A 13,531-nucleotide genomic window follows, 5' to 3' on the forward strand; every position below is an offset into this window, starting at 1 on the left:
ACTATTGTGTATGTACTAGAATATCTACTCGAATTCCCCTGTGTAAAATGAAAAGTATTTTTCCCGTGGGTAATTCTCTTTTAAAAACCCCTAGATCACACTCGAAATCTATATGACAATACTCCATACTGTGCGTTTATATCTCATTTATACAGATCGTTAATCCGCAGTTTTCCTCGCGCGAAAAACTATCGCTGTCTCATTTCACGTCATAATGGAAAGCGAAACAGTGGTTACTAACCATTGTTATGTTATACCTTACTTTTTGCTCTATCGAAACTGCAGTTTCGTCAATAGTCGCATTTGTTAATTGTAATTATATTATTTTGTTGTTGCAGAGACTCGATTGATGGAGAAATAGTTGAAACTAGACGCCACAGCCGGTCTTCATGGAGCGAGCCCGGTGATGCCCCGCCACTGCCGCCTCGGGTTTCAGGTTATTATTTCTTTTATTTATAGTATTTAGTAGTTAGGCTTGTTCTTATGAGATAAGAGAAATATTGTGTTATAAGCCTTTGTCATCTCATCATTGTCATCCTGGCGTTAGTCCCGGTTGCGTCCGAGATAAATCCTGGGTACACATTGTGACCACGATCTTGGAATGGAGATATTGGATCATGGTTACCCGAAGACAATAAATTTAAAATGCACAATTCTGAAATTAAATGGCTATGTAAAAATGAGTTTGTAATTGCTTAAGGTATAATTTAAATTGGTGTTTTTATTAATAATAGTAGCAGAGTGTCCGAATTGTACTGGATGCCCGTCAGAAAAACCATAGAGAGTAGTAAAATAAAAAAACACGCCAAAAACAATTTAGAAAAACCATAAATATAGTAAAATCAAACAAAAACATCGACTAAAAGCCCATTGCTCGCCAACTGAGCCGTCAGTCCACTGACAGTTGCCGCGCCGAAATTATAGATCTCTAGCGACCATTTTTTTATCTGTAAATGAATTTGAGTTACAATGTGGGAAAAACGAATTTTCCCGGATATGAGACCCAGCTAGATTGATTTCACACTTCAAAGAAACCGCTAGAGCCGTTTTCGGGTACGCGAGTACAAATATATAAAGGTATAATATATCTTTGGTGAATGTGGACGAAGCGAAAGAAGTATGCAGAGATCGTGGCAAGTGGAAAGAGGTAGTCTCTGCCTACCCCTCCGGGAAAGAGGCGTGATTGTATGTATGTATGTATAATATATCTTAACAAATATGACTCGTTGAACTTTTGTTTCGTTAGTCTAAGATCCGGCTGCAAAATCACTACGTTCATCGCGTAGTTAATCAAACTCACATTTTAACATACATTTATGAATAGGATAATACATAGATAATAGGGTGCCAGTCAATAAGTGGCCGCAAGTAATTTTAATTAAATTAATGTTAATTAATTTTCCAAAAAAAATTTCGTTCACTTGTTTTTTAAATAAAATATCATCCACATCATAGAAATGTATGTAAAGAATTCGAAAATCAATGGGTGCCGTTACACACTCGGCCGCAACTACTACGCAGCCAGGTAATATTTTGGTCTATTTATACGTTCATGTCGTACACGCATGTTTTTTATATCAAATTAAAGCTAATTTTTTTTTTAATATGATGATATATCGCTGCCTGTGAATAAATGGCCGCAAATTAAGGTTGCTAGCTGTTAAAAACTCGAGGTATCCGAGATAAAGTGAAAGAGAGTTAGCGCGTAACGTATCTTTTGCTTTTAAAACAGTTATTTTTTTCATACATTCTCTATGGTATCCAAAATCATTAGTAGATTCAACGGTTAAAATAATATCACAATATTTATATTTTTTGTTGCGGCGAAACATTAACATAGAGAAACACTTCTTAAAAGTTATTTCATTAAAATCCAGCACATTTTGAGTTTTACTACACAAAAAACACTTTTTCATTTTTCTAAAATGTTAATATTACTTTTATCAACGTAATAACACTTTCAAGTTCAATAAATAAATGATATAAACAACGTTGTGTATAACGAGCTCAAAAAGAAGGTTAGCATATAAGAATAATTTAGCTGCACTGTTGAGAACCCTATCTATACGCGTGCGCAATGGCTTCAAATACTCGCACAGCTGGTACTCGCCATCCTTGTCTAACAAGTGGCGTTACGCGCTAACTCTCTTTCACTTTATCTCGGATACCTCGAATTTTTAACAGCTAGCAACCCTAATTTGCGGCCATTTATTCACAGGCAGCGATATATCATCATATTAAAAAAAAAATTAGCTTTAATTTGATATAAAAAACATGCGTGTACGACATGAACGTATAAATAGACCAAAATATTACCTGTTTACACCTGGCTGCGTAGTAGTTGCGGCCGAGTGTGTAACGGCACCCATTGATTTTCGAATTCTTTACATACATTTCTATGATGTGGATGATATTTTATTTAAAAAACAAGTGAACGAAATTTTTTTTGGAAAATTAATTAACATTAATTTAATTAAAATTACTTGCGGCCACTTATTGACTGGCACCCTATTATCTATGTATTATCCTATTCATAAATGTATGTTAAAATGTGAGTTTGATTAACAACGCGATGAACGTAGTGATTTTGCAGCCGGATCTCGTACTATATAGGATATCACCAGATCGAACGTTTTAGGAGACAAGAAGTCGTGGTGTGAAGCCCCCCCGGCGGTGCCGCGGCGCTCGGCGCGCGCGCCCGACGCGGACGCCGCGCGCGACTCCGGCGTGTGCGTCGACACGCACGCCTACTCCAACGCCGACCACGCCGCCCACCACAACGGCGAGTCTCTCTCTCTCTCTCTCTCTCTCTCTCTCTCTCTCTCTCTCTCTTTTAATGTAGACAATGTGCATTCGTCGACTATTTAGATTTAAGAGATCTATATTTGCAAATTGATTCTTGGTGAAAATGCTGCAGTGTAGTTTGTTCTGCCGCTTCTTCTACATATGAGCTTTGGAAGCGGTAGTAGATATAATTAGATTTAAGTGATGTGACGTCAATAAATGATACCTTGTATCCAATTTTGAGAATAAATCCTTTCTATTCTTTAATAGATCCTACTAATATTATAAATGCGAAAGTTTATGAATATGTATGTATGGATATTTGTTACTCTGTCACGCAAATACTACGGAACCGATTACAATGAAATTTGCTACGGAGGTAGCTAAAGACCCAGAATAACATATATGCTACTTTTTATCCCGGACTTCCCGCGGGATTGATTGTTACGTTATGATAGAGCTTCTACGCGAACAAAGTCGCGGGTGGCCTCTAGTGTGGAATATAGAAGACTGATCTGTAACTTGTATTGTAGAAGGAGTAAATCATATTAGGCCGCATTTACCTACACATTATCGTGCAGTATTGACCATGTAAATAAATTGTTTTCTTCTGCTTCATCCTAAAACCCTTCCTTCCTCCTAGCGTCTTGGTTACATCCTCACTTCTCTGCAGAGTAGGTAGGGGTGCGCCTTTGACACCGATCCTGGATTGGTTAAATTAGGTATTTACACAAAGCGACTCTTATCTCTATATCTGAACTCAGCAACCTTCGCAGAGAAATCAACTTCATATAAGATCCTAAAACCTCAATTAAACTTAAATTAACATTTCAGATCTTGACCTGGCAGTTGAGTCGCTACACTACGAGATAATATCCATGATGGCGGAACCTCTTAGAGTGGACGAGGAGGAGGAAACCCCTCCGCCTATCCCTCCGAAAGGTCTCGGACACCTCAGCAGCTTCGATTCTGGACACCATGAAAACGGCGAGTCTAATTGTTAAAACTTATCACGTGTTTGGCGTGTTGGTTTTAGTTCGAGTTACCTAATCTATGCTACACTGGTAAACTTTCTTTGTATGTACAGATTTATAATCTTTTCTGACAAGATTTACGATATTCAAATCGAATTAAACAACCAGAAACTGCTCATAATAAGCAACTTAAGATTTCATATACTTACGTACATTTTTAATTGCAAACTATATTCTATGTAGGTAATATGTATTGTCTCGAACTAAAATTAATATTTGAACAAAACAAAAACATTGTCTTCTGAATTCTGAATATTTAAATGGGCATTTATTACCCAATTAAATATTACAAGGTCATCCATAAAATGCTTCCAAAGATACTAAATGTTACAAAGAACTAAATAAAATAACTGAAACTACAGTTTGCTTTTCCGACATTATTTAAATGTTTTTAAATACAATGCTTTAACATTTTAGAACGATTTTCTTTGCAAATATTGTAACAAAAGTTATTAAAAAGTATGTTAACTTTTATTCTGATTGAATTAAAGAAAATCTATTTTGAACGCCTATAAATGTTTTTTAGCAAAACCTCTTCGTTACTGATCGATGATTTATAATTTAGGCGCATTCAAAATACTACTCGAATTAATAATGACTTTGTAGCATTTTACATCATAAATATTTATTTAGTAGGTGCATATCATTCCGTGGAGGAAAATAGTTTTTAGCTTAGTATTTTAGGTATAAAGTAATGATGGGAGGAGACGGTTTATTTATTTGCATTTTTTTATTATCGGGGCCATAAAACAGGTGATATAATGACAAACATTATAACATAGATTCTAATTTATAAGCCAGAACACAAATTATAACTGAAACTTTAATTTATAATTTTAATAACAGTCGCGAATAATACGCACATTTGCTATAATTATATAATCCAAATTCCTTATACATTTATTCCGTATTAAATTATATTTTATTTTTTGTACCATATATTTCTTTTATTCGTATAATATCGTTAAAAATATAAAGCGACTTTTTAATTAAAATATCGTTTTGTACCAAATAATATATTGCAAATAATCGATTTGAGTCTGGAATTGATTTTTATTTATACATTATCTTATACTTATTTCTACCTATATTTCTAATAAAAGATTTATGAATTACATAAAATATAATTGAATATTCCTCGCGACATTATTTGCTAAATATTATTCACGCTCTTTACAATATAATATGATATTACACTAATTTTTCATTCACATCTGTTCTGTATTTTTTGCGAAGCGTTAACAAACTCACAAACTGTCGCATTCGTAATATTAATATGATTATTTATTAGATGTTTAAACGTTTTGTGATTTTAATCGAAATTAATAAATTCCTAGATAAAGTATTATATAATTTTTATAAGAAAATAAGGCTTTTATATTATTCTTTTAAATGAAAAGTACATAAAACGACTAATGTTAGTACTTCTTTATTCAATGCATTAGATTCATTTCTATTAGAATATTTTCAACTTTTAATTCCAAATTTATATGAATATATTGTAGTGTTTAGTCATAATGACTTAGCTTTATTACGTCCATGTGAATCATATAAATGAAAACTAAGACTCTTAAGGCTCATATAGCGTCGAAATATTTTTTTTATCATATAAATAGGTACACATATTTAGATTTTCGTAAATTAAACTTAAATACCACAAACTTTTCTTTTAAAAACTATAATTGTCTAAAAATTCAAACGTGGAGAAATAAAAAATACTACTCGTTTTCAAACAGCGTTAGAAGTCCCTTGAGACTTTCTTTTTCCAAATCGCTCCGTTTTCCAATTCGACCTTCTTATGTCAGTACATTACTACCGCAAAATTATTTTAACTTATCAAGTTTACCTATAATCAGCTTATGCTTATTACGCCAAAATTGTTTTATTTTTCAATATTGTTTCTTCTGTTATTGATACAAACTATTATCATATTCTCACGATAATATCTCGTTTCTCGCCCGTACTAAGAGGATTATGATAACGTGCAGCTATTAGTGGAATTCCGGTGACTAACAAACGATAGTATCCCATTTTTTGCCGAGAAACTTAATGCTTAATTGCAAATAGTTTAGTTTTTGTATCTGCGGTGGCAGTCATCGTGAGCTATGATAGAAATGCGGTAGCGAGTGCAATGAGAAATTCTAGTAATGTGATGATTGATATCACCTTAAGTGAATTGTTGACTTTATTAGGTACGTACTATGTAAAACGTCTCCGCTTTAAATCGTCATCCAATTTTATAAGTAAATAATTTTAAACGTTTTTCAAGATTATATAATTTTAATTAAATACATAATTATATCTGTAATAAGGGTACACTTAGTGAATAATCAACTACATATAAACAATTTATTGACCAAACAGGCTTAATGATATTTTCAAGACGTTTGAATATTTTTTCATACTACACTTAAGCTGTACAAATGTTCTAATCAATTACATTTTTGACATGAATGTTTATAACAATGCATTTTGTATAACTCTTTGAATCTCCGTTACAATTGTGCAATGTTATGATATAAGGAAAGAAGGGATATTCGGATATATATTTGCCTCGAGCTATTTTCCGGACTAAGAAACGATAAAAGCGGATATCAACTTTCGTTTACAAGGTATGAAAACATCTTTTGAATACTTACTTATTTCCCCATATACAACTTTTTTAACACTATTAGCCAATATTTCAATCAAGGTAAATATGAATCCGAATTAACGGTGACTCTGAACATAAGGCTATTTTTACAATAATATTATTAATATATCAATACGAATTGCATCTATGATCTCATATATAATTTTCATTCAGAAAAAGTGAAAAAAAAGAGACTAAGCTGTTCGCTGTTCAGGAGTAATAATATTAAATCACAGAAACCTATTCTGTACATAATTACATACCTCATATACAACGCAGTAACAATTAATGTCGATAAATTTATTAACATAGGCATTTGTTCGTCTTTTCAATGTCTTTCTATTCAAGTCTTACCAATTACCAAGTGATATTCTCGTATTATAACGTAGTTTTTTTAAACTTTTTGTAGTCATAAGCCCATATTTTCAACGAACAATTTCTTGAACGTGTTTTACAGTTGTTTTATCTATTTACTCGTATTTACTACATTGTATACTATATTCAGCATGTTTGATAATTTTCTATTTTAATAATAATAATGTAGATGTGTTGATACTGATATTATTAGTTGTAAGCTTGGACACTATTTTTGTATAAAAGATTGCTTCAGCAACTGACTGTCAAATTTATTTTATATTTCGCCACCAAAGAAGGAGATTGGATAGTGTAAATGGCTATTAACATTTTGAAAACATTTATCTGGGAACGTATTATAAAATTTGGATGTGTTTTGGTAGAAAATTACAATATGATTATCTTAGTGACGTTTAGCAACTTTTTGAGGATGCATTGCATGTCAAACTAACTACCTTTTAGTAGTTTACAATAATTTGAAAGAAGGTTAACAGTTTTACATTTGAAACTGTTTGGTATTTTAACACAGCTAAAAAAAATTACATACCAACAAGAAAATATCTGCAATGTCGTGCACATCGATAATTTTTTTAAATACAATTTTTTATATGTATGTAGCTCTAATTCTTTGCTCACTCCTACTTAACATAATAAAAGATGTATATTTTTGATTTATAAAATAGTGTCTAGCCATACAAGTATTAAGTTACCTAAGTTTGAATGGATTTGACTGATATAAATGATTATAGTTAACGTTATTATGTGTCTGATATTGTGATCGTATTCTTTGTTCTAATGTTACATTTTCTCAGTAGATTAGACCATTGTTTTATATTATTTTTAAGGGTCCATTTCTTTGCGATGTTAACGGCATTTATCTGCCCCTGACTGTACACTAGGTGATGTAAAACAGTATACCTATTAAAATGAAATATACTGTGAATGACTCTAATCAATATTACGTTAGGAGAAAAATCATTTCAATTGCTGTATAATCTTAAAGTGAATTTAGTTTTGTGGATATGTATTATTTTTAGAATGGCGCTAAGATTTATTGCTTTTTACCCAACTGCGATAGCAGTAAGTAGGGTTTTCCGAAAGTACATTTTCATACCTTAAGAACATTAACTCTCAGGTGATAATTTTGTAAAAACATCCATCCATCGTTATCCCCCCGTTTTTAAAGTCTGTAATTTTTTTCTAAAATTTCTAAAACCTATGTGTAACAAGCACTTGCCCGAAAACCGCATAAAAATGGGTTCAGCGAAACGCGAGATAATTGCGAAGATACATACAAATCAAACTAAGAACCCTCTTTTTTAAAAGGTGGTTAAAATTAAAAAAAGGTAAATTAACATCACAAAGAAAGTATGTAGTAATTTTAATTATTAATTTCTATTATACCAAAAAAATCATCAGCTATTTTTATATAAATTATAATATTTGTATTTAATTCGGGGTAGCTGTAGTCAAGGCTCAATTTGTGCTATTTCTTATGGTCTTATTGTTTCCTACCTGGGTGTGCAGGAGATATGTTAGATTTTCGCCAAATGAAATTGTCCAGTACAAAAATGTAGCGGATTTAGTAAAATGTTGCTATCTAGTGGAGAAGTGTAGCCATTAAAGAAATGTATGTAAATGGGCGAATAAAATATTTAGATGGTGATTTGAGTGTTTTATTCGAGAATAAGAAGTAGTCCCCTTAAAATGTGGTTTGGTTCCAAAGCTCCCTTTTTTGCAATAGGTGTCTTAATCCTGTCAGTATGGTCTCACTAAATGTGTACCTACTTACCCTGCGGAGGAGACCGGGTGCGGCTGTTACCACGATCGTAGGACAAGTTAGTTGTGTCTTTGCAATACCTATAAAATATTAATTGCCCATTTATTAATCATTACACATTATTCTTACCCGTCGAAATGGAAAGTGTTTCATAGCCCCGCCGGCGGCGCGTTGTCATGCGAATCGATTATTGTATTTACCGACAGAATTTCTAAATAATAAGCGCTCCCCGATCATAATTGAAGGTAGTCAACACGGACTCGCCACGCCTTCAGTGCTACGAAGACTATACGCGGTATAATATGTGAAGATTGATGTCCCAACTCAAGAGATGTTATTTGATAACGTAAATATAAGTACTTATAACTCTTTCCTGGAGAGCAAGGCGAGAATTTTACCAATTTTTTTATTATATTTTCATGTCTTAGATACCTCGAAGAGGCGTTCCCTTTCTCACTTTATTCTTAAATTGAAATTCACGATGTTCCCTGCCTGATTAAAGGTAATTTTTTGATGCAAGCAACGAAAATCCAAGAAATGAAATCCAGTTCATGATGTGAAGTTCCCATTTTTACTCTGAAAAAGAAACTGTACTTTTCAATACGCGTATTACACTGTTAGTATTCTGTTGATCAATCCGTAGATACATCTGCGCATATAAGCCCGTGTGTACACGACTGAACCTCTCAATAGCCCCGCCCACATGGTGCCCTTAATGGAGTGCGAGATGTTTGACAAAATTTGACATGTTAATGAGAGAGCAGCCGGCGCTGTGGTAACCCGTCGATTGTGACCGAGAACTGCGGGATGACTTCATTTTATTATTGGCGATGTTATTACCTGGCTGGATGGAATACCTACCTACCTTGACCTATAGGTATTTTTGTAGAAACAGTACAGGTACAATCAAATTTTCAACAACATTTTTGAAACAAGTCGATAATAAGTAGGTACTTTCTTATAAAAAAAGTTACAAGATTGCTTATTATTGACTTATAAGTACATATCTTTTAAATTTAATTTTGTTGGTAAGTAGGTATAAACACTTAGATATTATATAGCGGTTAGTACCATTTTATCAATAATCACAAGACTTGTAACCAGTTTTACCTATAAACGCTGCTAAAAATCGTACTTAAAATACATAGTCTTTCGTCATGTCAAAAATTAGAATGGATTTGCACATAGTACGTAAGTAACTTATAACTGCAGTAGGTATCTTATAACTGCTCCCTTCAAACCATTTTCTTGTTACTGCATAACTCATTATAGTAGACTTGTTAAGAGCGTTATATTGTCATTGCACACATTATGTCCAATATATTAATTGTTGCTAATTAAGTTGAAAAGTATCTGTTTACTAAATGGGCCGTGACGTGCCGGCGTGCAAAGCGGCAACGTGTATGGAGACACCTGCCTAAGTAATAATTAATAACAATTTACGTCGTACAGCCAATAAATGGCCGATATTGAGTGCAACCATTAAATGTTTGATTACTCGTGCCCATTGAATAAGAGTCTTCAATCAATATTGACGTGCAATCATTGATATTATGAGAAAAGTGCCAGCCCTGTATGAGTCAACTTTTATATTAGCCGTTCAAGTTATTTTATTTTGGTAACTTTTAAGTTCTTTACCGTATTGTGCCTTCTCGGAAACCTATATTTCATTGGTTTAAGATTTTTGTTTTATTTTTTATTTACACGATCTTTTTTCTTATATCACTGATACTGTAACTTTGTCATTAGGAAAAAGTAAACTTACTGTCATATTATGAGTTTTGTCGGGTTTGTCATAAAAAGTGAAAAACATTATTGTAGTTGCTATCAAACTTGAGATCTATCTCCTATCTTCCAATTTTGAGTAATCTAAATATTGCGTACTCATAATGGCTGTAGCTCTACCTATGGAATCTAACCCTGAAACTATGAATAAGTATTTATCAAAGTTGGGAGTTTCTGATAAGTGGCGCATGGTGGATGTCATAGGCCTAGAAGGAGAAGCTCTGTCGTGGGTGCCCCAGCCCGTTTTAGCTGTTATACTACTTTTCCCTCTTTCCGATGCCTATGAGTCACACCGACATGAACAAGAAAATTATTTGCTGAAAAAAGGTGAACAACCACCCAAAGATGTATTCCATTTGCGTCAAGTACTAAGCAATGTATGCGGCACTATTGCTTTGGTACACAGTGTGGCTAACAACACCAACAAAATTGATCTGCACGATGGCCTATTGAAGAATTACCTGAGAGACGCCGAGGGGCTCGATGCCGCTGCCAGGGGAGCCTTGCTGGAAAACTCTGTAGCCATTCTAGACGCTTATAAAGAAATCATGCAATCTGGCAACGCGGACGGAAATGAGGGTGAAGTTATAAACAACCACTTTGTTACATTTATCCATAAGGATGGTAAACTGTTCGAATTAGATGGCCGCAAAACTTTCCCTATTGATCATGGAGAAACAACTCCAGAAAGTCTTCTGGAGGACGCCGCGAAGGTCTGCCGCGAGTTTATTAAGCGGGAACCAGACAACATTGGCTTCACTGTTGTGGCTTTGGTTCCGAATCAGTGACTTTTCCTTCATTCGTCTTGTTACTTATTATATGGTAAAAATAAATATCTAGAAATTGATTTTCTTTTAACTGTAGTTTCAAACTAAACGAGGCGAGGACGATGCCGCATCACGCGATCCTTCAATATGGCACTAAGAAATATGGCGGTCATTAATTCTGTTCATTAGTGTAACCAGAATATTCAGGCAGGCTCGCAGGACGGTTCGATTTAAGTCTTTAATTCATAATTAATCTCTCTGCCCTTAACAAATCGACTTGCGACCGCGACGCCGCCACGTCTCAATTAAGGAATCCGCGCACACTCGCGACACGGCTCCCGCATTCCTCCTTTAAAATTCTCTATCTTCGGAAACTAATTAAAAATTCGCCTCGCCTCCGAGTCTCGTGTTCAATCGGGGCGATATAACTTCATTTAAAAACGAGCAATCTTGTCCCAGATAAGAGCTGGCCAGAAAACAACGAAGAGCAGGGCTCGCCACACGCGGCAGCGACGCGTCTGCCAAAAAGACAAAGCCGACGACATAAAACTTTTAAACGGAACGCGAGAGAATTCTCCGCGTTAACCATGTCGATACTGGGAAGGACGCGACATCGGTAAGTCACGTCACCAAATAAATGACGTCGAGCGAGAAATAAATATATAAATATTGTGTAAATAAAGAAAATAATGCGGCGAGGGCCCGAAATGCTTTAAATATTCAAATGAAGCGAGCCGAGGTGAAATACGAAGGTGCGCTCGCTCGAGTTGAGCCCAATTAAATCGGTGCCACTGAGGTAGAAATTAAAAACAAAAGGAGGATGACGGGGGTCCGCCGCGCATTTTTCTCATGAGTATTATTAGCGCGATGTCAACCCACAAAAAATGGAGTCTGAGGGTTGTCGTGCCCGCGATCATTATCGATAACATCCCGCGTTTTGTATTGTTTTGATAAGTGTGATACTGTTGAGCTCGGGACGTTTTGTTGACATTTTTACATTGGGCATACACCCGTGATCGATATGACGGCCGATCGGTTAGGAAATGAGCGAGGATGGGATGCCGAGGTTTCTTTGTGCGCAGCACACGAAGCTGTGTCAATCAAGTACTGGCGAGTCTGTAACGTGGATAAATGGGTAAAAAACAAAACTTGAAGCATCGCCTGGTGGGTCATTAGTCATCGAGGGCCTGGTGAGAACAGATTTAATATTTGCCTATAAATCAATTACGGACATGTTCGCTAACGCTCTATTATTGTACTCATTTCTTGCGGTGATAAATGAGCAGCATTCAGTATGCGAGGTTCCGTTTCCTTCGGAGTATGGCGCGGTACTTGTATTGGTGAGGCACAGTACAATCCTTAGTATTCACGGAATATCGCACCAGTTGCATATTTCATTTCCTACTTTGAATATCAAATGCGTAAGGCTTAGGTCTTCACAAATGTTGTTATATTTTATTGTTTTATGTTGAACAATACGCCATTAACTATCAGCTGTCCACTATAACTGAAAACTAACTTATTTAATTTTACTCCACTTAAGATATGAATCATATTATCAAAATCATCAAGCCACAAAATACGAACACAATTCAATTATGAACATACCTATGTATTTGTGAAAAGTTAAACAAAATTAGCCTTCACAGCAGCAGGTATCTGCGTGGCGGATAATCACAAGGAACACTAAATTACAAAAGTTGATAAACTAGTACTACTTGATACATAAATACTAGTTAATCATAGAAACTGAGAAGCAGCAGTCTGAGCTGGGCTATTAACACGAAATTCATTAACACCCGGCGCGACCTCTTCTGGCACCCGCACGATTTATCCAAACAAAATACATTTATTTTAAACAATGACGATCTAAGTGCTTATTGGGAGAGTTGCTTACCACCAGCATGTTAACACTACCATAACTTCACGCGCTTACTCATACATTGCGTTGTGGAATAACCTGTGAATTTATAAACAGTGTTGCAGCCGTAATGGAAGTTATTTTATTATAGGAGTCGTATTATTGATGATACGGGCAGTCGGGGAGCGCGCCAGGGGTTCCACCGCTGCCTACCAACGCTCATCACTATTCAATAAGCTCCATTTATTGAAATTACATAATTTGTGTGTGAATAATGACGATTGTGATGAATCTCCGTGGGCGATGCGAACGACTTAAACCCGATTAACTTTTGACCGTTCACGATATTAATATGCTGGCTTCGACACCAGCGCAGCGTGGATAATGACATGGAAATCGAGTGTTAAACTGCGTACGCGTCGAGCAATACCTCCCTATGCGTCAATAGGATTGTATTCAAATACATAAGTCATTCAATTTTGGTGGGGTCGTGTGAACATGGCAAAAACAGTCGAAGTCGTCTGTCATCGTTAT

At 35.0% G+C, this 13,531-nt stretch overlaps 2 protein-coding genes across 2 annotated transcripts in view; both read left to right on the plus strand.

Annotated features, from left to right (window-relative positions):
* Positions 1 to 8,464, plus strand: part of LOC106141345 (dedicator of cytokinesis protein 4) — a 56,854-nt gene extending 48,390 nt beyond the window's left edge. The window contains exons 34-36 of the mRNA XM_060944945.1: positions 339 to 436; positions 2,639 to 2,782; positions 3,619 to 8,464. Of these exons, the coding sequence (XP_060800928.1) occupies positions 339 to 436; positions 2,639 to 2,782; positions 3,619 to 3,788 (412 nt within the window). The 3' untranslated portion in view covers positions 3,789 to 8,464. The remainder of the gene's footprint in view (positions 1 to 338; positions 437 to 2,638; positions 2,783 to 3,618) is intronic.
* A 1,954-nt stretch (positions 8,465 to 10,418) lies between these two features.
* Positions 10,419 to 11,157, plus strand: LOC106139960 (ubiquitin carboxyl-terminal hydrolase-like). Its single transcript, XM_013341473.2, has one exon. The coding sequence runs from the start codon at positions 10,474 to 10,476 to the stop codon at positions 11,155 to 11,157; it is 684 nt and encodes a 227-aa protein (XP_013196927.1). The 5' UTR covers positions 10,419 to 10,473.
* The last annotated feature ends 2,374 nt before the right edge of the window (positions 11,158 to 13,531 follow it).

Source organism: Amyelois transitella, chromosome 7 (assembly GCF_032362555.1).
Source record: "Amyelois transitella isolate CPQ chromosome 7, ilAmyTran1.1, whole genome shotgun sequence".
NCBI classification, from domain to species: Eukaryota; Metazoa; Arthropoda; class Insecta; order Lepidoptera; family Pyralidae; genus Amyelois; species Amyelois transitella.